The sequence below is a fragment of the Myotis nattereri genome, assembly GCF_964212035.1.
Source record: "Myotis nattereri genome assembly, chromosome: 4".
NCBI lineage: Eukaryota > Metazoa > Chordata > Mammalia > Chiroptera > Vespertilionidae > Myotis > Myotis nattereri.
This window is the reverse complement of record NC_138079.1, coordinates 99403315-99426003: the sequence shown is the minus strand read 5'-3', so window position 1 is coordinate 99426003 and position 22689 is coordinate 99403315. Positions and strand designations below refer to the sequence as shown.

The window sequence follows — 22689 nt, the reverse complement described above, 5'->3', positions numbered from 1 at the left end:
TGAATGAAGGTGGGCCCCAGCTGTGGCCCCATCCTTTCTTGGGCAGGTCAAGCTACAAGCTAGAGCCTGGAATGACTGGGGGAGCCACTCCCACTTGCCCCGGCCAGACTGGGCCCCGCATCAGGCAGCAGGCACAGCCACACCTGGACCTGCTTAAGGACCGGGGCTCTGGCTCAGATTTCTCAGTAGTGCAACGGCAGCAAGTCACTGCACCTCTAGGAGCCCCCCTTTCCTGTCATCTGGGAGTGATGAAAATAGTTTCCACCTGGAATGGCTGCTGGGGAAACCACAAGAGGTGGCTAAATGCTCAGTGACACCGGCACATGGGAAGGGCTGCGGCTCTGCTTCAGTGCCCAGCCCACAGTGGAACCCAAGAAATGGTAGATGAAGGAATTTGGGGAGTATTTCCAGGTCTGGCACTGCTTCTGGGGCCACCATGCAACCAATGTCCACCCAACTTGAGCCCTGGGTCAACCCAGGGAGGCTTGGGTCCCCTCACCTCTACTTCTATCATTGTGCCCGTAAGGGGATATGAACACAGGGTTCCTTCCCTATACCCTCCCCCTGCCAATTGCTCAGCACCTCTGCTCCCTTCCCTAGGAACTTTCCTACTGGCCACATCCTGGCCATCCCACAGCTCCCGTCCTGGGCAGGTCTGACTTCACAAGTGGAAAAACACCAATCCCATAGTTTCCATGTGAAGTCTTCCCACTGCGGTCTCTCCTTACTTGGAGGATGTAGAGCGTGGCGGCAGGGGCCGGTGGCCTGGGGCAGCCAGCTTCTCTACTTACGCACTGGGCTGACTGCCCACCAATCTCGAAGAAGCGTCGGGGAGGGAGCCGCCATTCCCCCTGCTTCCCTGTCCACCTCAGCAGAGATTTTGGGGTGCGAGCCTGGGGGAAGGGCCACAGCCTGATGCTTTTTGATCATGTTCTCTCTAAGCCGCAGAGGTGGGAGAACTGGGTGAAGGTATAGAGGTCCTTTGTGGTCGTTGAGTATTTGGGGGCTGGGCCCTGTTCTGCATGCATCAACCCACTGAACCATGGTGACAGTGCAGGAAGTATCAACTGATAGCATAATGAGGTCATGTGACTGTTCAAAGCCACATAGCAAGAGAGTGATGCGACTGGGACAGGAACTGGGCCCAGGCATTGCAGACCTGACTCATAACTACAGTGTGCTGTAGGATTTGGGAGCAGGGAGTGAAGGGGGCTTGGAATTCCCTTCTCAGTACTTCTTGGCATGGCTGTCTCCTGGGCCCCTGACTCATGGTCTCCTGTCTTTCCTCTCTGCTCCCAGGGACCAAAAGATGCGCTCCAGTGTGCCCCTGCCCCTGCCCCTGCCACTGCTGCTGCTGCTGCTAGCCCCAGGGCCTGGGGTGCAGGGCTGCCCATCTGGCTGCCAGTGCAACCAGCCGCAGACAGTCTTCTGCGCTGCCCGCCAGGGGACCACAGTGCCCCGAGATGTGCCGTCCAACACAGCAGGCCTGTACGTCTTTGACAACGGCATTACTACACTCGAACCAGGTACCTTTGCCAGCCTACCAGGCTTGCAGCTCCTGGACCTATCACAGAATCAGATCACCAGCCTGCCCAGTGGGGTCTTCCGGCCACTTGCCAACCTTAGCAACCTGGACCTCACTGCCAACAGGCTGCGTGAGATCACCAATGAGACCTTCCGCGGCCTGCGGTGCCTGGAGCGCCTCTACCTGGGCAAGAACCGAATCCACCACATCCAGCCTGGTGCCTTTGATGCACTTGACCGCCTCCTGGAACTCAAGCTGCAAGACAACGAGCTTCGGGCACTGCCCCCGCTGCGCCTGCCAAGCCTGCTGCTGCTGGATCTCAGTCACAACAGCCTCCTGGCCCTTGAGCCAGGTGCCCTGGACACTGCCAATGTAGAGGCGCTGCGGCTGGCTGGCCTGGGGCTACGGCAACTGGATGAGGGGCTCTTTGGCCGCCTGCGCAATCTACACGACCTGGATGTGTCAGACAACCAGCTGGAGTGTGTGCCACCTGCCATCCGGGGTCTACAGGGACTGACACGCCTGCGGTTGGCTGGCAACACCCGCATTGCCCAGCTGCGGCCTGAGGACCTGGCTGGCCTGGCAGCCCTGCAGGAGCTGGATCTGAGCAACCTGAGCCTGCAGGCCTTACCACATGAGCTTTCAGGCCTCTTCCCCCGCCTGCGGCTCCTGGCAGCTGCGCGAAACCCTTTCAATTGTGTGTGCCCCCTGAGCTGGTTCAGCCCTTGGGTGCGGGAGAACCGAGTGGCACTGGCCAGCCCGGAGGAGACACGCTGCCACTTCCCACCCAAGAACGCTGGCCAGATGCTCCTGGACCTCGACTATGCCGACTTTGGTTGCCCAGCCACCACCACCACGGCCACAGTACCCACCACAAGGTCCTTGGCGTGGGAACCCACACCCTCGTCTTCCAGCCCAGCCCCCACCTGGCAAAACCCCACGGAGCCTGCTGCCAAAGCCCCGAGCCTGCTACCTGCCACACCACCCACTGTGGGAGCTGACCCTCAGCCCCAGGACTGCCCAGCATCTATCTGCCTCAATGGGGGTACTTGCCACCGGGGGGCTAGGGGCCACCTAGCCTGCCAGTGCCCTGAAGGCTTCACTGGTCTGTACTGTGAGAGCCTGATGAGGCAGGGACTATGGCCCTCGCCCACCCCAGCCACACTGAGGCCTCCAGGGCCTCTGCCCCTCGGGATCGAGCCAATAAGCCCCACCTCCCTGAGGGTAGGGCTGCAGCGCTACCTGCAAGGCAGTACTGTGCAGCTCAGGGGCCTCCGCCTCACCTACCGAAACCTGTCAGGCCCTGACAAGCGGCCGGTGACACTGAGGCTGCCCGCCTCACTTGCTGAGTACACGGTCACACAACTTCGGCCCAATGCCACCTACTCCATCTGTGTCAGGCCCCTGGGGGCTGGGCGGATGCCTGAGGGCGAGGAGGCCTGTGGAGAGGCCCACACCCCCGCAGCTGTCCGCTCCAACCATGCCCCAGTCACACAGGCCCGAGAGGGCAACCTGCCGCTTCTTATTGCGCCTGCCCTGGCTGCCATACTCCTGGCTGTCCTAGCTGCTGTAGGGGCGGTCTATTTCGTGCGGCGGGGGCGGGCCGCGGCAGCTGCAGCTCAAGGCAAAGGGCAGGTGGGGCCTGGGCCCCTAGAGCTAGAGGGGGTGAAGGCCCCCTTAGAACCAGGCCCCATGGCAAGTGAGGGCGGTGGGGAGGCCCCACCTGGTGGGCCTGAGTGTGAGGTGCCACTCATGGGCTACCCAGGACCTGGGCTCCATGGGCCCCTTCCCACTAAGCCCTACATCTAAGCTGGGAGTGATGGACTATTGGGCTGGGCTCTCAGCCCTGCTGGGACTGAATAGCGCCCTCCTGCTATAAGATCAAGAAGTTCTCAGATCCATAAGATGAGGTCACATCAGGGCATGGGCTGTGGTGATTACAGCAAGTCCCTGCCCCTCTCTGGACCTTGGTCTCCTCATCTAAGATGCTAGGACCCAGGTGAAGACCTCTAAGGACCCCTCCAGAGCCCAAGTGCCTCTGAGGATGGCGTCTGCCCTGTCCTCTGCCATGTGCAACCTCTGGGGTAGAGCAGGGCAGGCAGGTTCTGCTGTGTGCTGGTAACACAGGCCTAGGGCTGCCAGGCCCTCAACCCAAGGAGACTCTGGGGGCCAGTGAAGGAAGCCCCCAGAAAGAGAGAAAAGGGAGAGTGGGGGTAAGGATGGGTATGTAGCCCAGCCTTGGCCCCAGGGAGTGAAGTAACAAATGAAACTGGAAAGAAAGACGCTTTAGGAACAAGTTTTGCTTTTGTTTTTTTAAAATATATTTATAAGAGATCCTTTCCCATTTATTCTGGGAAAATAGTTTTCAAACTCAGAGACAAGGACTTTGGTTTTTGTAAGACAAACGATGATATGAAGGCCTTTTATAAGAAAAATAAAAAATAAAATAAAATGAGTGTTTTTCTGGCATAACCCCAGGTTCCTGGACTGCGTGGAGGGAGGGTAGGGGTGCAGGGTAGGTGTAAAGGCACAGCACTCTGGGGAACTGGGGGCCAGGACCCCACTCCCCAGTGGACACCAGGCCCTGGCCAGCATTCTTTGGGCTTGGGAGGGCCATGGTGGGTAGGGTGGCATTCCCACAAGTCCTATCCTGGGCTGTGTCCACCCAGTTTCCACTGAGGTACCCAGTCCAACCTCCCAGTGGGGCAACAGAAGCTGGGCAGTTTCCAACCTCCGTGAAAAATAACAGGGCGGCCTTCACCTACCCAGCTGCAGCGCTCCTGTAAGAGGCTCATGGCAGGTACATCCAAGAGGATCTCCAAGGGCCCTTTCTCAGGGACGGATTGGACAGCTAGTCCATGCCTGCCTTCCTCTGTGGAGGGGATGCCTTGAACTATGTCCTGCCAGGCCCTCATGGATGGTGCAGGCAGCACACACAGCTTACCCTCCCTACAGTCCTGTTGCCCCTCTGTATGGGCTCTTGCTCCAGCTGCAGAGAAGGAGACTTAGTCAAGGGCAGCACAGATCCTGAATGGCAGGAGCCCTCTGGTGGGTGAGGAGGCTGTAAGAGACTATTAGGAGCTGGTGGCCAAGGATCAGGATCAGAGATCTGAGTCTGGCCTGTGGAGACCTGGTGGCCCTTCAATGCCCCTTTACTTTCTGCAGTTGGAATGTGCCTGGCTTTCCAAAACCCCGGAAGTGGGAGTGTTTTCCGGGAAGACCACAGGCAGGGGCAGGACCAGGGATGATGGGAGCTGGGAGCTTGGGGACAGTGATGGATGTAGAGCACCTTTTCCTAGTAACTTCAGATGGTGGTCCCTGGGGCCACAGAGAGGTCCTGCAGATGCTGGAGCAAGGCTCCCCAAAGCCCCATGCCTGTGCCCCTCTGTGGGTCACAGCCCCTGGCTCCTAACCTCACCCTGGCAAAAAGGAGGAAGCTCAGTCAAGCCTGGGGAATAGGCCCTGCGGCTTGGGGCGTTGATGTCAGTGCTGAGTTAGGCCTGGCCACGCGAGGCTCTGGATTCAATTAGTGGCTGCTGAGGGTTCTGGCATGAGAAGGAAGGAGGTGAGCAATGGGTCGCGGGGGCAGAGGATGGTGGCAGCGGGCCTGGGTGGGGCCCCATCTTCCTGAGCCAGCAGCGGCAGCCCAGGTGGATTTCCTGTGGGCCTGGGTCTCATTACTGGAACGGCTATGCTGAGGCCTACCCCCCCCACCTCAGCAGCCCAGTCAAAGGGGCCATTGTGGGCCTGTGGGCTGCTGCTGAACACGGTGGCTGCTGAATAAATGTTTTCCCTGCAAAGCCAACCCTGGCCTCATGGGCCAGCAGGGGGTGGGTGGGACCTAAAGAAAGGGGGCTGGTGTGAGCCCTCCCAGAAAAAGCACTGGGGGATGAAGGGAGGATCGGCCTAAGTGTGTGTGTGTGTGTGGGGGGGGGGGGATGGCAAGCCAAGATGTAGCCCCTAGTCAAGGCAATCCCAGTGGCTCCAGGCCAGGCCCAGGGATGGATGTGGACAAATGCCAGCCCCTACATTTTTGAGTCCTTGCTGCCATAGGGCCTGTGCCACATGGGCTTATACACATTCCCATTTCATGCCCATACCTACAGGGCAGGGGTGGGCAAACTTTTTGACTCGAGGGCCACAATGGGTTCTTAAACTGGACCGGAGGGTCCGGGCTGGAACAAAAGCATGGATGGAGTGTTTGTGTGAACTAATATAAATTCAAAGTAAACATCATTACATAAAAGGGTATGGTCTTTTTTTTCAATAGTTTTATTCATTTCAAACGGGCCGGATCCGCGGGCCGTAGTTTGCCCACGGCTGCTATAGGGAGACAGGCTGGGAGAGGAGAGACAGCAGCTTGCTTACAGCAGGCGAGGACAGCTCCCAACACCCAAGATCCACTCCCTGGCCAGGAGAGCACTGTGAGCCATGGGGAGGGCTTGGATTGCCAGAAGAGGGGTGGGGCCACTGTGAGCAAAAACTACTCAGGCGGGGAGGGGGCACCCAATCTCTAAGAACATGCTGGGTGTGGGACCTATGGGCAAAAAGGGGCCATATACTAAACCTGACAAACTCAGGGGGAGGCCTGCATGGTGGGCCTTACACACTTAGAAACCGAAAGTAACCACATAGGATGGTCTGAACATAAAAATTTCTAGCTCAAATTGGGTAGTCTTTTTGCATCTAAGATAGCATTACTTTTGAAATGTCAGAGTGAAGTCCTTTTCCAGATCCCTCAGGGCATACCCATGGCACCTGAGCAGAGACCACAGAGTCTTTCATTGCTATTGTTCCCTGAATACCATCCCTAGGTGTTGTAAATGGTAACGGGTAACTACCCCATACCTACCAATGTAAAAGAAGCATGTGTCTATTATATTCTTTATCCAATCCCAGAGATTTACCCGCTTTGCTTTCTCCCGCCTTCCTAATCTACTACCAATTCATTTCATTTAACCCCTTACTTCTCCTTTGATTGTAATGCATAAAATAAGCTGTAAAATTGGCATTCTCCAGAGCATTTTCTCAGTCTGTTGAGGTTTTGCTTCCCAGCAATTATCATCAGTTTGGCTCAAATAAACTCAAACATTCTCTATAGGTTTGGAGGTTTCTTAGCTGACAGATCTCATGCCTCTGGCTGATGAATGGGCTTGGGTTAGGGCTCTGGCCAGAGGTGGACACTTTGGTGTGAAGAAGCAAACCCAATCCCAGCCTCCAACCTGCACAAGTTTGTTGCTGGGATGATCTCAACAGAGGACCCACTTCTCTGGCTTCAGCCGCCTCTTCAGTAACATGGAGGGGAAAAAATCCCTACCTGCCTACAGCATAGGCACCTGACCATGCACCCAGTCCGGAAGCACCAAACCTGGGACAGGTGGTGTCTGTGTGTCTCCTGGATGGAGCACAAGCTGCTTCATCACCAGATCCTTCTAGCCCCCCACCTCCACCTCCACCAGCCCCCCCCCTCCACCTCCACCAGCCCCCCACCTCCACCTCCACCTCCACCAGCCCCTCACCTCCACTTACATCAGGCCCCCCCCACATCCACCCTACACTAGCCCAAGCATAGGCCAGACACACAGGAAGTGCAGGGCAGCCATCTATGGACCTGCTGCCTGAATCTGGCTTTGCAGATAGGACGCTGGTGTCCTGCTCTTCTCACCGTGACACATCTCCTTTTAGTGAGGTGCTCTCCACAAGTGACAGGGATGACAAAGAGAAAGGCATAGGGAGCTGAGACAGAGGTCTCTGGGAGGGTGGGGCCCTGGGTTCTCCATGAAGAGGCTGGGGAGGGCTGTGTGCCTGATCCCTGGCCCCCTCTAGCTCTTATAAGAACATATACCATTCTGCCTAAATTGAGATGGAAAACATGTAAACAGAGAAGAAATTGAGGGCATCCAGTGGAGGCCCATGGCCATGCCCACCCATACACTTTTCATCTCTAGTCCAGTTCATTGAGCAGCTCTCACCCCAGGAGGGCAGTATAGGGCTCTAGCTTCCAGGGACCTTGGGGGGCAGGGGACCTGCCACCTTTCAGGCCAGCCTGGAGGTTGGCATACATCCCTGTCGTCCACCAGCTTTGTAAAGAACTGGAGAGTCCAAATTCCTCTGCCAAGGGTGTGGGCCCGGTGTGGAGGCAGGGGCCAGGACCTGGGGATGGAGGGGGCGGGACACTGGCCTGGCTGGCCCATCTGGGAGTAATTTGAGAAATTCTAGGCCTCACTGGCCCTACAAGGCTATTCTTAACTGCTGTAATTACAGGGTCAGCCTTGGCCATTGGTACTGTGGGGTTTGGGCATCAGTTAACTCCTCCAGAGGCTATGCTGGGGCTGGGTGGGGTGGGGCTGTTCTTCAGGGGAGGGCGACCCCTCACAGGCCAATGGTGGAGCCTGAAAGGCAGGAAGTGGTGGATGGGGAGCATTTAATGGCTAGTGCTGGGTCCCTTTTCCAGGTTGATCTCCCTCCCCCTGCTGGGGGCCCTGTAGGGAAGCAAAGAAGACAAGATGCCAGTACAGAATCTGCACCAGAGGAGGGGATGCTGGAAATAGAGCAAAGAGCCCAGGGAGCTCCATTTCCTCCAGTGCATGTGGGTCCTAGTGACTCCCCTGAAACCTCAGGGCCCAGAGCAGGCAAAAGCCTCACACCCAATTGTAATTCCAAGGAAGGCACTGGAGCTCGCGCAGCCTCACCTGCCTTATTTGCAAAATGGACTTCATCAGCTTTTTAGCCTCTCCAGGGCTGTGAGAGGATGGGAGTGGAGGGTCAATGCCACCCTGGCCTTTACCCCTTCGCTGAAAACTCAACCGGGGAGCACCCTGCCAGTTCTTATGGCACTCAGACCCCAGACACAGCCCTTGCTGCTCCTGGGACTTGGAGACGTCATAGCACTCCCTGCGACTCAGTTTTCCCAGTTGTGAAACAAAGAGGAAGTGGCTGACAGGATATCCAAGGACCAAGGCCTCTCCCTGCTCTGACCTTTGCAGGCCCCTGCCTGGTGGTGGTGCTGAGGGTCCCAGCAAGTCCCTCTGAGAGTCATAGCTGAGCAAGGCTAAGGCTTTGGAACAGGGGCCAGGTCCCTGCCTCCTCCCGTCCCAGCTTAGCTGGTCCCCTACACTCTGAAGCCTCTTTCCTCAGCTGGACATGGGGTCCATGTAGACTGAAGGGATGGGTCACTCCTCAGCACTTAGTGAGCCACAGTGACCCTGAGCCATCTCTGCACAGAGTGGACTCAGCCCAGAGCCCCATGGGCACCACCACAAATCCTCCTGCATACTTCTTGGGAGGATGGAAGGATGAGGTGCATTTGCATACCCCTCACCAAGGACAAGAAGGGATGGGCATGTAGCCAGGGCTGAGGAAGCCCCATAAAGCCCACAGTTTCAAGGCCTGCCTCCCTCTGCTCTTTGTGCTTCCAAACCTGCCAGCCCATCTGTCCCCACATCCATCCCAAGTCCACCTTGCTATTGTAGCCTCAGCCCCCCTAAAACCCCCATAGCAAAATCAAGTGCATTCTCATGTTGACCACCCACGCATCCGCCATGTCACAGTCTCCTCCCCAAATGCCAAAATACACCAACCTGAGTCCCTAGGCCAAAAGTCTGCCCCATGACTAAGTGCCACATGAGATGGGTCAGTTGGGTTAATTCACCTACTCTGGGCTGCCTCACCACTCCCTGATGGTGAAGCTCCAGGGGGCTCCTCAGACACCCCCTGACTGCTCCGGTGATGAGTCATGTCTCTGACAGGATCTGAGCCAGGTAAAGCCCTTATAGCTGCACTGGGCCCTGTACTCTGCAGATGGCCCTGCCATGGCACATTGAGCCCTTAGCATTGGTGCCCATTCACAGGTTTGGAATCAGGACATCGTCTGGGCCCTTGCCCCACCCCACCCCCAGTCCATCCCAACATGCTGGCTGCTCCTACCCAGGTGAGGTGTCCAGGGTGAGGGAGGTGAGGGCGCTGGAGAAGTGCCGGGTGTCCCACAGCTTCACTTCACGTTCACGCATCTGTGGGGGAGAAGACAGAGAGAGGCTCAGAGGTCCGTCTGTCAGCCCCCAGGGCTCCCCAGGAACCTCGTGCATAGGTACACAGCCTGGCACAGAGGCACTTGCCCCAGAAAGAGCTTAGAAGGCAGTGGTGGTAGGGGGAAACATGCCAGGATGGTAGATTTTTGGGTTTTTAGGTCCTGCCCCTTTAAGAGCCCTTAGGTGACAAGGGACAAGGGGCGTTTCCTTGCATGGACTCTGGTCCCTGGGGGAGCTGCCACAGTTCCCAGGGTCAGGCTTAGCTATTACAAATGGAATCTACCAGTTTTCAGCAGTAGTTGGTCCCCTGGGGCTCTGAGACCCGGCTGCACTCAGGGCCATATATGGACAGGCCTGGAGCTAGCCTGCAGCCCCTGCCTCCCAGTGGGCCTCATCCCTGCTCTCTTGGCATGAGTCCCTGCTCACCTTCAAGGAGCCCTACCTGGTTGAATCCAGTGGACACAAGGTGCTCCTGGGTGCCTGTCCACACCAGCCGGCCATCCTTGCTGTTCTCATGGGCCTGTGTGCTCTGCAGGAGGCAGGAGAGAAAACTGAACCATCCCAGGGCCACTAGCCTGACAGCCCAACAGAGCAAAGGAGGGGCCAGGTCGGGGCCCCTTGGGAGCTGGTTAGAGACTGAGGAAGCCTCATATCACTACAGGATGGACCTCAGCTGAAGGCAGTGCTATACCTGGAGAGAAGACCCAGCACCCAGATTGGGCTCAGTCTCCCTCCTCGTAAGGGAACTGTCAGGCTGTCCTCACTATTGGACCACCTTGCTACAGCGACTCAGAAGGGTAGCATGTCATTGCCCCTACAGGTGTCCTGGAGGTATCACTCAGCTTCTTGTCACCATCCCCAGGTTCTGGGGACCTGTGTGCCCTCTCAGAATTTCATTTTTCTCACTTATGCATGGGCTCATATTGCCCAGGCTGCCTACTACCCAGGACTGTGGAGAGGATCAGCTGAGACTATATGAGGATCAACTGAGAGAAACAGGCCTGTTGCAAAGCGCTGTGCAAATCAAGGGATTACTAGAATTACTGCTGCCTCCTGATGCTGCCAGGGGGCCGGGGAGAGGGCCTGGTGCCAAGCTCTGTGGAATGTCCTTGGAGAGGCATAGCGGTGCCCCTCTTCGCCCTCCCATGGTGCTAGAGCTGCCAGCTGGAAGGCTCACTGGGACCCAGGAAGGAGAGGCTTGAGTTCATACCATATGCAACCCTGTCCCCTGGGCCCAGACGGGGGGGAGTCCAAGAGGCCAGAGGAAATGCAAACAGCTCCCTCCCAGTCACCCTGGCCTCTAGAGCCTGAGACAAAAGACCCTGTTACCAAAAATAGCTCACCCCAAACTGTGGCCAGCTTCCTCCAAGCTTCCCACGATCTCCTTGGGAATGAATGAGGGAGGGAGGCAGCCTGTAAGGAGCTGGCCCAGAGCCCCCTCCCCAGCCCGCAGAGGCAGACCCCAGCGTGGGAGACCATCGGAAACAGCTCAGCGTCATTCAAGGGGCTTTTCTCACTGCTTATTTCCCACCCAGCCACAGCCGGCACAGAGAAGTCAAAGCTAGAGCCTGAGAACCAGTAACCCACACTCCTCTCTCTCCACACAAAAGGAGCTGTGGGGTCAGGGTGAAGGTCAGCCCCATCCCCAACACCCTAGAGTAGGTCAGAAGTGTCACATGGGCTCTCGTCCTCTCAACAGCATGCAAATACCCCATGTGTAAGCCCCATGTGTAAGCAGCAAACCAGATGGCTCACAATGCATCTGAACACTGTTCATTCAATAGACATGGGAAGCCTCTCAAAGGACACGCACTATGCTAAGAGCTGGTGGTGGACCAAAGAGATCTCAGATGAACAGTCATGTACTTGGGTGAAGCAGGACTGCTAATCTTTTCCTCAATACAAGCATTTGAGCTGCACACTATAGTAGGTACTGGGTCAGTGAACAGAAAAGATCTCCAAACTCATAGAATATACAAGTCAGGAGACAGATGTGAACCAAATAAAGGATCACCACTAGAGGCCCAATGCACAAATTCGTGCATGGGTGGTGTCCCTTGGCCTGGCTGGTGATTGGGGCCAATCGGGGCCCATCTCGCCCAGTCCCAATTGGGGCTGATCAGGGCTGGCCGCTGGGGAGAGGGACATGGGAGGTTGGCCAGCCATAGGAGGTTGGCTGTGGTAACACACTGACCACCAGAGGGCAGCTCCTGCGTTGAGCGTCTGCCCCCTGGTGGTCAGGGCATGTCATAGCAACCAGTCGACTGATCATTCAGTCAACCAGTCCTAATGGTTGCTTAGGTTTTTATATATATAGATATGCTATTACAAATGCCATGAAAAGGTAAGGTGGCAGTTAAGGTTGCAAACTTTGGAGTCAAACTGCCTGGGTGAAAACCCTGCCTGGCCACTGAGAGCCTCATCCCAGTATGAGATACTCAGCGTCTCTGTGCCTCAGTTTCCTTATCTGTAAAATGAGCACCATAGTGGGACCTACTCTGGAGGGTAGTTTCAAGGAGTGTTAATAGTGGTGAAGTGTGCTCAAGGTCTAATGTGCATTATTTTAAAGCATGACAACAGAGTACAATAAGAGGATAATTGAGCCCGGCCGGTGTGGCCCAGTGGTTGATTATCCACCTATGAACCAAGAGGTCATGATTGGATTCCCGGTCAGGTCACATGCCCAGGTTTCAGGCTCAATCCCCAGTGAGGGGTGTGCAGGAGGCAGCCAGCTGATCATTCGCTCTCATTATTGATATTTCTATCTCTCTCTCCCTCTCCATTCTTCTCTGAAAAAACAAACAAAAAACAACACACAAATAAATATGTGTGTGTGTATGTGTGTGTATATGTATCTTTTTAAAGAGTATAATTGAGAGAAATAGGTTTAAGGTAACATTTGAGTTAAGACATGAAGGATCAGCAGATGTGAGCCATGCCAGAAGTGCAGGGGGCCTAGGAAAGCAAAGGGCCCAGTGCAGAGGGTGGATGGGTGGGAGCAAGGGAGAGGAGGTGACACCCAGCCAGCAGGTCCTCAGGCAGTGATGGAGTAGTTTTTCATTCAGAGGCACAGGCTGGGGTTGGAACATACCTTAGCCTGTATCTCCTCCCTTCCTATGTACACATGCACAAACCAAAAGCCCAGAGAGCAGGAGCTATCTGCCCCAAGTCACCTGTTGGCTATTTGAGCCTCCTACCCCCGTGGGCTAAGTCCATGGTTATTGCTCTCTATCTATGCAAGAGGAACCTGAGGTGAAGACAGGTGAGGAGACAGAGCCACAGCTAGAAGGCAGCAGAGCCTGGGCCACAAAAACCCCAGGGTCCTGGCTGCGTCTGGGCCACCTTGGATATCCAACAAATGTCCTTGAACAAACGCCCACTGGAGGAAACAGGCCCAGACAGTTGGGGTGGGCAGTGTGGGCTGCTGAGTCCCGCTTGCCCTGCAGCTTTCCACTTGCACCTTCTAGTCTCCAAACCAAGAAGTGAAGACAAGGTAAGAGCTTAAGCTGAGCCCAGAGTGCACACGGTGGGCACACCCAGTTCAGTCTTCCCAGGGGCCATGGGTGGGGAAGGGAAGGCCACTGACCCCCTCCCCTCTCCTCTATCTCCTGATAATGGGTGTGATTTTCATTTTCAAAAATAGCAAGTTCACCCGGCCATCGTGACTCAGTGGGGTTGAGCGTCAACCTATGAACCAGGAGGTCATGGTTCAATTCCTGGTCAGGGCACAAGCCTGGGTTGCAGGCTCAGTCCCCAGTGTGGGGCATGCAAGGGGCAGCCAATCGATGATTCTCTCTCATCACTGACGTTTCTGTCTCTTTCTCCCTCTCCCTTCTTCTCTGAGGTCAATAAAAAAAAAAAAATAGCAAGTTCTTTCAGCACCTCAGTGGGACTCAGGGAAGGGAGCCTTTTCTTCCAGATCCCCAGATTCTCATTCTCCTGGGGCAGCAGGGAGGCTGCAGCTAGGACCCAGGCATCCTGCTAACCCAAGCTCCAGCCCTATAAAAGGAGACCCAGGGGAAGCCACTGGTGGTAATTCCAAACCTGCAGGCCAGGCCTTGGGGGTTTTCCTCTCACAGTGAACAGCCAGCAGGGTACCCTGCTTGTGGAGAAGTCCCCCTTCCCCCATGTCTCACTCACCCATGGCTCCATAAGAGAAAAGGAAGGGCTGAGATCAGGCAATAGTACTTGCCCAGCAGAGGGGCACCAGGAGCATAGCATTCTGGCTGCAATGCAGCCAAATCCCTCCTCTGCTGCCATAGCAACACTTCCTATATGGGGCAGGGCAGCTGGAGTTGACCTGCGCTCCCTCCTCAAGTGAGAGGACCTTCTCCAATGGTAAGACACCCACCCCATTCACCCATGCTCCTTTCTCAGCTAGACTCAGTATTGGGCTCCAGGTGCCCTTCCCCCCAGGCCTGTCCAACACACAAGGGTGCTCAGAAGGTACAGGTCCACCTGCCCACACCAGAGGTTAGAAGGCTTGTCCCAGCCTCACTCCTGCCCCTGACAGGGTACTAAAGCCTCACTACTCCCTGGACACCCCCTCAGCTATGGGCTGATACTTTCCATGGCACACCCATGGTTTCAGGGACTCAGACACCCCCACCTGGGCTCTGGTATAGGGAAGGGACAGCAGAGGGGTCCAGGGGCTCCCAGACCACACCTGCCTCTGCTACTCAGCTGTGTGATCTTGGGGCAGAAATGATCAAAGGGCAGACTTCATAGGCCAGTCATAATGGTGGAAGGCGGTGGTGGGTGGAAGGAGGTGGCTCATGCCAAGGGCCTGGGACATAAGTGTAATCTAAAAACAAAGCAGGGCATGCTAATAGGAGGGAGCTGCCCAAGCATCCCCTACTCCATGTCAGATACAGGGTAAAAAAGGCAGCGGAGGAAGGACTCCCAGGCCTCCCCAACCAGCCTCCAGGCTGTGGGGACGGACAGCCACTGGAGCAGGGAGGACAGAAGTTGGACCAAGGGCAACATTTCTTTCCTTGACCCCTCCTCCAGCAAACGCTCCCCTCTAGTGGGGAAAGAGGATCTCAGGAGATGGTGTTCCCAGAAGGCCTATCCCTGGAGCTGGCCCCTCGGCTCACACCAACCCTGGCCGCCAGCAGCGGTTTTCCTAATAGAAGCCAGGTGTGGGCCAGATGCCCTGGGCGGAAGTAGGGGGGCAGGGCCATGCACAGGCAGCATTCCAGGCTCACTGCCCCCACACCAGCACAGGCACTGTCCCAGCAGCAGGGAGTGGGTGGGAGCCACCCACGCTCTTCCCAGGTCTCCTCACTGAGAAGCCCCTTTAGGGGGGCTCCCTCCAAAACCAGATCTTCTCCCTCCCTCTTCTAGGCACTCGGACCCCTTGGACAACAGCCACTGAATCTCTTCCTCAGCACCATTACCATCCCCTCCTTGCTGGAGAAGGATGAGAAGGAGAGGAGGAGGAGGAAAAAGAGGAGGAAAACGAAGAAAAGGAAGAAAACATTCAGGCCAGGGAAGCTGGCAATGCCCAGTCAGGGCAGGAATGGAGGTGCCACACACTGTTCCCCAAAGCCTTGGGTAGCAGAGGGCAACCTGAGAAAGCTGGGGGAACAGGGCTTCAGATTCCCTCTTTCAAGCTGAGCCTGGGACCCCCTTTCCAGGCAAAAGCTTGGAGACTAGCCACAGAAAGCTACAGTGAAGCTCACTGCTCACACCCTCACTGCCCTAACATTCAGATTCAGCCATCGCCACCAGCCACAGAGGTACGGCCTGGGGGAGGGGAGTGCTAAAACCACTCCTGCCCAGCTTGGTTCACCTGTCAGGGCAGAGCCTCCTTTTGGTCTTCAGCCAGCCAGAAGTGGAACTGACTGGACAGTCTTGGGCAAAAAGTTGCAAATGGCTAATGAGGGGGATTGTGTAGGCACACCTATGTGTGTGTGTGCAGGGGGGTGGGAGGGGGTTGCCAGGGCCCCTAACTACTGCTGGTTGGGTTTAAGCTGGTGGATTATCCCTTCCTCTACCTAGGTGGGGAAATAAGCTCTAGAAATGGAGACCAGGACATCTGTGATGACACCGGGGCTTCGCTGGGAGTTTCTCCCGAGCTAGCAACAGGGCCTTAAACTTCACCTTTCCCAGGGAAGAAGTCTCCTCAGGTTCTAGAAAAATCCTTTAAAAAGTGCAAACCCCCTCATCTCTTTTTTAAAAATCTTTTACAAAATGTAAATCTGCTCATTGATGCTTAAAACGCTCTAGTGGCTTCCTACAGCAAAGGTGAGAGGCCCTTCACCATGGGCCCTGGCTCTCCTCTGTGGCACTCACTCCTGGAGCAAGCTCATCCCACCTCTGGCTGTCTCCTTTGCAACACTCAGGCCTCAGCTCCGAGCCATCTCCTCAGGGAAGCACTAAACTGCCTCAGCAAGAAAAACCCCTTGGAAAGTACCCCATGTGTCTGTCTTGTTCACCACAGAACATTCCAAGCTTGGCACCAAGCTGCTATAGAATGAAGGAATGACTCTTAAGTGGCTCAATGCCTATAGCATGAACCCAGGGGTCAGCCTTCTCACTCAGAACTCATAGGGCCATACACACCTCACTCACAATAAACAAAACCAAACAAGCTCATTACTGTGTCCCTCAGATCAGGCAGGACCCCCAGCACAGCCCACAGACCCTGGACAAAGACTTAGAGTCTGCCTACTATGAGACTGGAGGGTTGCAGAAGGCAGCACTGTGTCTTTTGGTTCCTCTGTGGCTAGCCCCTGCTGGCCATGCCAGGAAGGGTGGGTGGGAATGAGGGTCTTAAAGGAGGGGAAGCTGGAATCTCAAATTAGTTTCCTGAAGCCACAGGACACCTCCAGTGAAGGGCTGTGGGCAAGCCCGGCTGTGCCCCACCCTGAGATCAAAGCCAGACCCTCCCAGGACCCAGAATATGCTTCTTGGAAAGAGCTGGAGCCCACTTCTTAGGTGACCCACACCCACCCAATAGGCCTTGGCCAGGGGCACGGGGTGTGGCAGAATCTGTCAACCAGGAGGCTGAACCTGCCCCTGCCTGTTCATATTGGAGCCACTGGGCCTCAACCAAGCCCTGCTGCCCACACAACTCACCTGGGAGGCCTCAGGCTTTGCTCTGGGGTCAAAGATCCTCAGCTGCTTGTCCTGTAAAAGCAAAGAGGAGGCAACAAGAGTGCAATTAGGGTGGGCTGGGTCCCTGGGGGCCAGCCTGTCTCCTGGATCCCAGGCTCTGATGGTCCCACTCCTCAGTATACAGGGCTGGTGTTCAGCACCAGGAGACCCCTCCCCAGGCTGGTTCCTCCTTCTCACCACAGGGGACAGGCTCCTTTTCCTGCCTTAGTCACTCACAATAGAGAACTCACTGACAAGAGTTCACATTTCCTAAGTATCAGGCATGTTACATGCAGGATCTCGCCCCATCTTTCCAACCACCTCGTGAGGCAGTGTTATCACCATGACCCCTTCACTGATGGAGAAACTGAAACCCAAAACAAAACTCTAGGCTACCAGCTAATACACGTGTGTCCAGCCCTGTGCTGGCCCAGAGGGGCTCACGGGACAATGTCATTTCTACACTTAAAAAATTTGATGTCTAACCAAGATGATGAGCTTACACATCTTAGCCATCACTTAGCACACAGTTCCAGATTACCCCAAGATGGCAATAGGAACAGACAAAAAGGAAAAAAAGAAAATGCCTATATCTATATAAGGACTTTATATCTGTGTGTGTGCATACATAAACATATGTGCATAAAGAACTGGGAGAGAGGGGGCAGAATCTGAATCCATTATTTGCAGGCTTGGCCATGACAAGTTCTTTATTTTTTAATTGATTTGAGAGAGAGAGAGGAAGGGAGGGAAGAAGAGAAGTACTGATATGAGAGAGAAACATCGATCAGCTGCCTCCCGTATGCGCCCTTGGCCAGGATCGAACCTGCAACTCAGGTATGTGCTCTGTCAGGGCATCCAATCTACAACTTTTTTGGTGAACAGGACAATTCTCCAATCACTGAGCTATCTGGCTGGGGTATTCATGATAAATTCTTAAGTGCTAAAAGGAAGATGAAGAATAACATGGCATGGTGCAATCCTACTTGGTAAAAAGAAACAAAATCCGCTATTTGTCTAATCATGTATTTATAGGTTTTGCAAGTTTGCTGAGCAAGGAGAAAGATGTCGACTAGTACAAGCCATGTGTTAAAGATGGGTACCAGGGCTGGGGGATGTGGGGATTGATTAGCTTTTCCTTTTCCTTTTTATTTTTTAAAATATATTTTATTGATTTTTTTACAGAGGAAGGGAGGAGAGGGATAGAGAGTTAGAAACATCGACGAGAGAGAAACATCGATTCAGCTGCTTCCTGCACACTCCCTACTGGGGATGTGCCCGCAACCAAGGTACATGCCCTTGACCAGAATCGAACCTGAGACCATTCAGTCCGCAGGCCGACGCTCTATCCACTGAGGCAAACCGGTCAGGGCAGCTTTTCCTTTTTAAATTTTGGGATGGTTCCACTTTGTTTCAATCACTATGGATTCACACTTTGATATTTTGAACAACAATGAACCTGCAATGAACAACTGGAATTTGAAATTAAAAGCACAATACCATTTACAATAGCACTCAAAATAGTGAAATACTTAGCTATCAACCTAACAAAATATGTACAGGATCTCTATGAGGAATACCATAGAACGCTCATGAAAAAATCAAATAACTAAATAAATGGAGAGAGAGATAGTCCATGTTCATGAACAGGAAGACTCAATGTTATCAAGATGTTAGTTCTTCCCAACTTAAACTACAGATTCAATGCATTCCCAGTGAAAATTCCAAGTTATATTGTGGGTATTAACAAACTGATTCTAAAGTTTATATGGACAGACAAAAGACTCACAATAGTCAACTTAATATTAAAGAAGAAGAACAAAGTTAGAGAATTGATGCTACCTGAATTTGCTCTAAAGCAAAAGCAATCAAGACAATGTGGCATTGGCCTAAAAATAGACTAAACAAATTAAATGAGTAGAAAAGAAAGCCCAGAAATAGATCCCATATAGTCAACTGATCTTTGACAAAGGAGCAAAGACAATAGTTTTTTCAACAAATGTTACTAGAACAATTAGACATCACATGCAAAAAAATACATCTAGACTTAGACTACACCTTTAATAAAAATTAACTCAACCTAGCCGGTTTGGCTCAGTGGATAGAGCGTTGGTCTGTGGACTAAAGGGTCCCGGGTTCGATTCTGGCCAAGGGCACATGCCTGGGTTGCGGGCTTGATCCCCCCACCCCGAGTAGGGGGCGTGCAGGAGGCAGCCATTCAATGAGTCTCTCATCATTGATGTTTCTCTCTCTCCCTCTCCCTTCTTTTCTGAAATCAGTAAAAATATATTTTTAAAAATGCTTAACATCACATCTCATTAGAGAACTGTAAATTTAAACAACAGCCGAAACCGGTTTGGCTCAGTGGATAGAGCGTCGGCCTGCGGACTGAAGGGTCCCAGGTTCGATTCCGGTCAAGGGCATGTACCCTGGTTGCGGGCACATCCCCAGTGGGAGATGTGCAGGAGGCAGCTGATCGATGTTTCTCTCTCATCGATCTTTCTAACTCTCTATCTCTCTCCCTTCCTCTCTGTAAAAAATCAATAAAATATAAATAAATAAATAAATAAATAAACAACAATGTGTTACAATTACACACCTATTAGAATAGCTAAAAATAAAAACAAAAATGAAGATACCAAATGCTAACAAGGGTGTGGAGCAACAGGAACTCTCATTTGCTGCTGATAGAAATGCAAAATCATGCAGACACTTTGGAAGCCAGTTTGGCAGTTTCTTACAAAGCAAAGAAAATTCTTACCATATGATACAGCAATTGTCTCTTAAAGTATTTACCCAGATGAGTTAAAACTCAAGTCCATATAAATGTTTATAGCAACTTTAATCATAACTGCAAAAAAACTGAAAGCAACCAAGATATCCCCAGTAGGTGAATAAATACATTGTGGTGCATTCACATAATGGAATATCATTCAGTGATAACAAGAAACAGCTAATAGCCCAAACCATAAAACTCCTAGAAGAAAACATAGGGGAAAAGCTCCATGATGTTGGACTTGATAATGACTTTTTAGATATAATACCAAAGCATAGGGAACAAAAGTAAAAATAGGCAAGTGGTACTACATCAAGCTTAACTTTTGTTATAATCAAAGAACACAACAGAGTAAAAGAACCTATGGAATGGAAGAAAACATCTGCAAATCATATATCTGATAAGGGGTTAATATCCAGAAAATATAAAGAGCTCATACGACTCCACAACAAAAACATCAAATAACCCAATTAAAACATAAGCGAAGGATTTAAATAGACCTATCTTCAAAGTTATACAAATGGTCAAAAAACATGAAAAGATATTCAACATTACTAATCTTCAGATAAATGCTTATCAACACCACAATGAGATATTATCTCACACCCATTAGGATGATAACTATCAAAAATCCAGAAAATAACAAGTGTTGGTGGGAATGAGGCAAAATCAGAACACTTGGGTACTGTTGGTGGGAATGTAAAATAGTAAAGCCACTAGGAAAATAGTGTGGTAGTTCCTCAAAAAAGTAAAAATAGAATTATCATATGATCCAGCAATTTCACTTTAGAGTACATACCAAAAAGAATTGGAGCCCTAACTGATTTGGCTCAGTGGATGGAGCGTCAGCCTGCAGACTGAAGGGTCCGGGTTCGATTCCAGTCAAGGGCACATGCCAGGGTTGCGGGCTTGATCCCCAGTAGGGGGTGTGTAGGAGGCAGCCAATCAATGATTCTCTTTCATCATTGATGTTTCCATCTCCCTCTCCCTTCCTCTCTGAAATCAATAAAAATATCTATACTAATAAGAGGAATATGCAAATTGTCCAGGACACCATCACAGTAACGACTGAAAGCAGGCTGCGTGGGGCGACCAGGCCAGCAGGGGGGGTTAGTGAGGGGCAACCAAATGACTCAACAGCAGGCTGCGTGGGGCAACCAGGCCAGCAGGGGGGGCAGTAGGGGGCAACCAGGCCGGCAGGGGGGCAGTTGGGAGTGACCAGGCTGGCAGGGGGAGTAGTTAGGGGTAACCAGGCCAGCAGAGGGGGCAGTTGAGGGCGACCAGGCCCACAGGGCTGGGGGGCAGTTGGGGGTGACCAGGCCAGCATTGGGGGGGGGCAGTTGGGGGCGACCAGGCTGGCAAGGGGGGAAGTTAGGGGCAATCAGGCAGCAGGCAGGTGAGCAGTTAGGAGCCAGCATCCTGGATTGTGCGAAGGATGTCCAACTGCCAGTTTAGGCCCGATCCAAACTGGCAGTCGGACATCCCCTGGGGGGTCCCGGACTGGAGAGGGTGCAGGCTGGGCTGAGGGGACCCCCCCCCCCCGTGCATGAATTTCATGCACCAGGCCTCTAGTATTTTTTTTAAAAAAAAGAAAGAATTGGAAACAAGGTCACAAAGAGATATTTGCATACCCACATTCAAAGCAGCATTATTCACAGTAGCTAAACTAAACATGGAAGCAACCCAAGTGTCCATTATGGATGGATGAAGAAACAAAATGTGGTATATACATACAATGGAATATTATTCAGTCTCAAAAGGGAAGAAAATCCTGTCACATGCTACATGGATGAATCTTGAGGACATTACACTAAATGAAATAAGCTAATCACAAAAAGACAAATACTGTATGATTCCACTCATATGCAGTATCTAAAGTAGTCAAATTCATAGACATAAAGAAATTAGAATGGTGGTTGCCAGGGGCTGGGGGAGGGGCAAAGAAAAGTTGCTTCATGGGTGTAGAATTTCAGTTCTACAGATGAAAAAGTTCTGAAAACCTGTTTCACAACAATGTAAAAATGCTTAACATTACTGAACTGTATACTTAAAAATGGTTAAGATGCTAAGTTTTATATGTGTTTTTACCATAATTTTAAAAAATAGCTATCAGTGCACAAAAAGACATGGAGAAACCAAAAATATATATTACTAAGTGAAAGACGCCAATGTGGAAAGGCTACACATTGTATGACTCCAATTTTATGGCATTTGGGAAAAGGCAAATCTGAAAAAGATAGCAAAAAGATCAGTGGTTGCCAGTGGTTTGGGGACAACGAGGGAGGGATGAATAGGTGAAGCGCAGGGCCTTTTAGGTTGGTAAAAGTATTCTGTATGATACTATAATGGTGAATACATGGCATTATGCATTTGTCAAAACCCATTCTCATCATTAATGTTTCTAACTCTCCCTCTCCCTTCCTCTCTGAAATCAGTAATTTTTTTTTTTTTTAAGGAAAAAGCCCTAACTGGTTTGGCTCAGTGGATAGAGCGTCAGCCTGCAGACTGAAAGGTCCCAGGTTCGATTCCGGTCAAGGGCATGTACCTTGGTTGCGGGCACATCCCCAGTAGGAAGTGTGCAGGAGGCAGCTGATTGATGTTTCTCTCTCATAGATGTTTCTAACTCTATATCCCTCTCTCTTCCTCTCTGTAAAAAAAATCAATGAAATATATTTAAAAAAATAAAAATAAATAAAAAGGGAAGAAAAAGAAACACCAATAATGAGAGAGAATCATTGATCAGCTGCCTCCTGCACGCCCCCTACTGGGGATCAAGACCGAAACCTGGGCATGTGCCTTTGACCAGAATCGAACCTGAGACCCTTCAGTCTGCAGGCCAATGCTCTAACCACTGAGCAAAACCAGCTAGGGCTCATCATTGGTGTTCTTATCTCTTTCCCTCACTCTCCCTTTCTGAAATCAATAAAAATATATTTAAGGGGGGAAAAAGCATGAAAAAAGATGTGGAGACATGAGCTTGCTGGCATGTGATGTGGAGGGGAAGAGATTGCCATGTGAAGAAAGTGAGTGGCAGGAATAAAGGGGCAGCTGAACAAGGGAGGGGCCAGCTCAGAGATGGCCTGGAAAGCCACACCTCCCTTGGCGGACCGTCCCAGGCTTTCCTGACACACCTCAGCAGGTTCCCAGGGTTCTTTGGGTCACTCCTGGCAAAGCTTTCCCTGCTAGTTTAGTGAGCACTTGCTATGTGTCAGGCGGACACCACACACAGTCCAAGATTAGCTCTAAAGCACCACTCCACT

General features: G+C 52.4%; 2 protein-coding genes across 2 annotated transcripts in view; one reads left to right on the top strand and one right to left on the bottom strand.

Annotated features, from left to right (window-relative positions):
• LOC308518239 (coronin-7) overlaps window positions 1–22689 on the bottom strand; it is a 57611-nt gene that overhangs the window by 20691 nt on the left and 14231 nt on the right. Inside the window, exons 7-9 of the mRNA XM_081089860.1 lie at window positions 16636–16686; window positions 9995–10081; window positions 9452–9534 (exon numbers count right to left, since the gene is read on the bottom strand). Of these exons, the coding sequence (XP_080945986.1) occupies window positions 9452–9534; window positions 9995–10081; window positions 16636–16686 (221 nt within the window). The remainder of the gene's footprint in view (window positions 1–9451; window positions 9535–9994; window positions 10082–16635; window positions 16687–22689) is intronic.
• Window positions 1310–4280, top strand: VASN (vasorin; the record flags this gene model as incomplete). The annotated part of the gene is made up of 1 exon (XM_081090617.1): window positions 1310–4280. One exon carries the CDS (start codon window positions 1310–1312, stop codon window positions 3332–3334), a length of 2025 nt encoding a protein of 674 aa, XP_080946743.1. The 3' UTR covers window positions 3335–4280.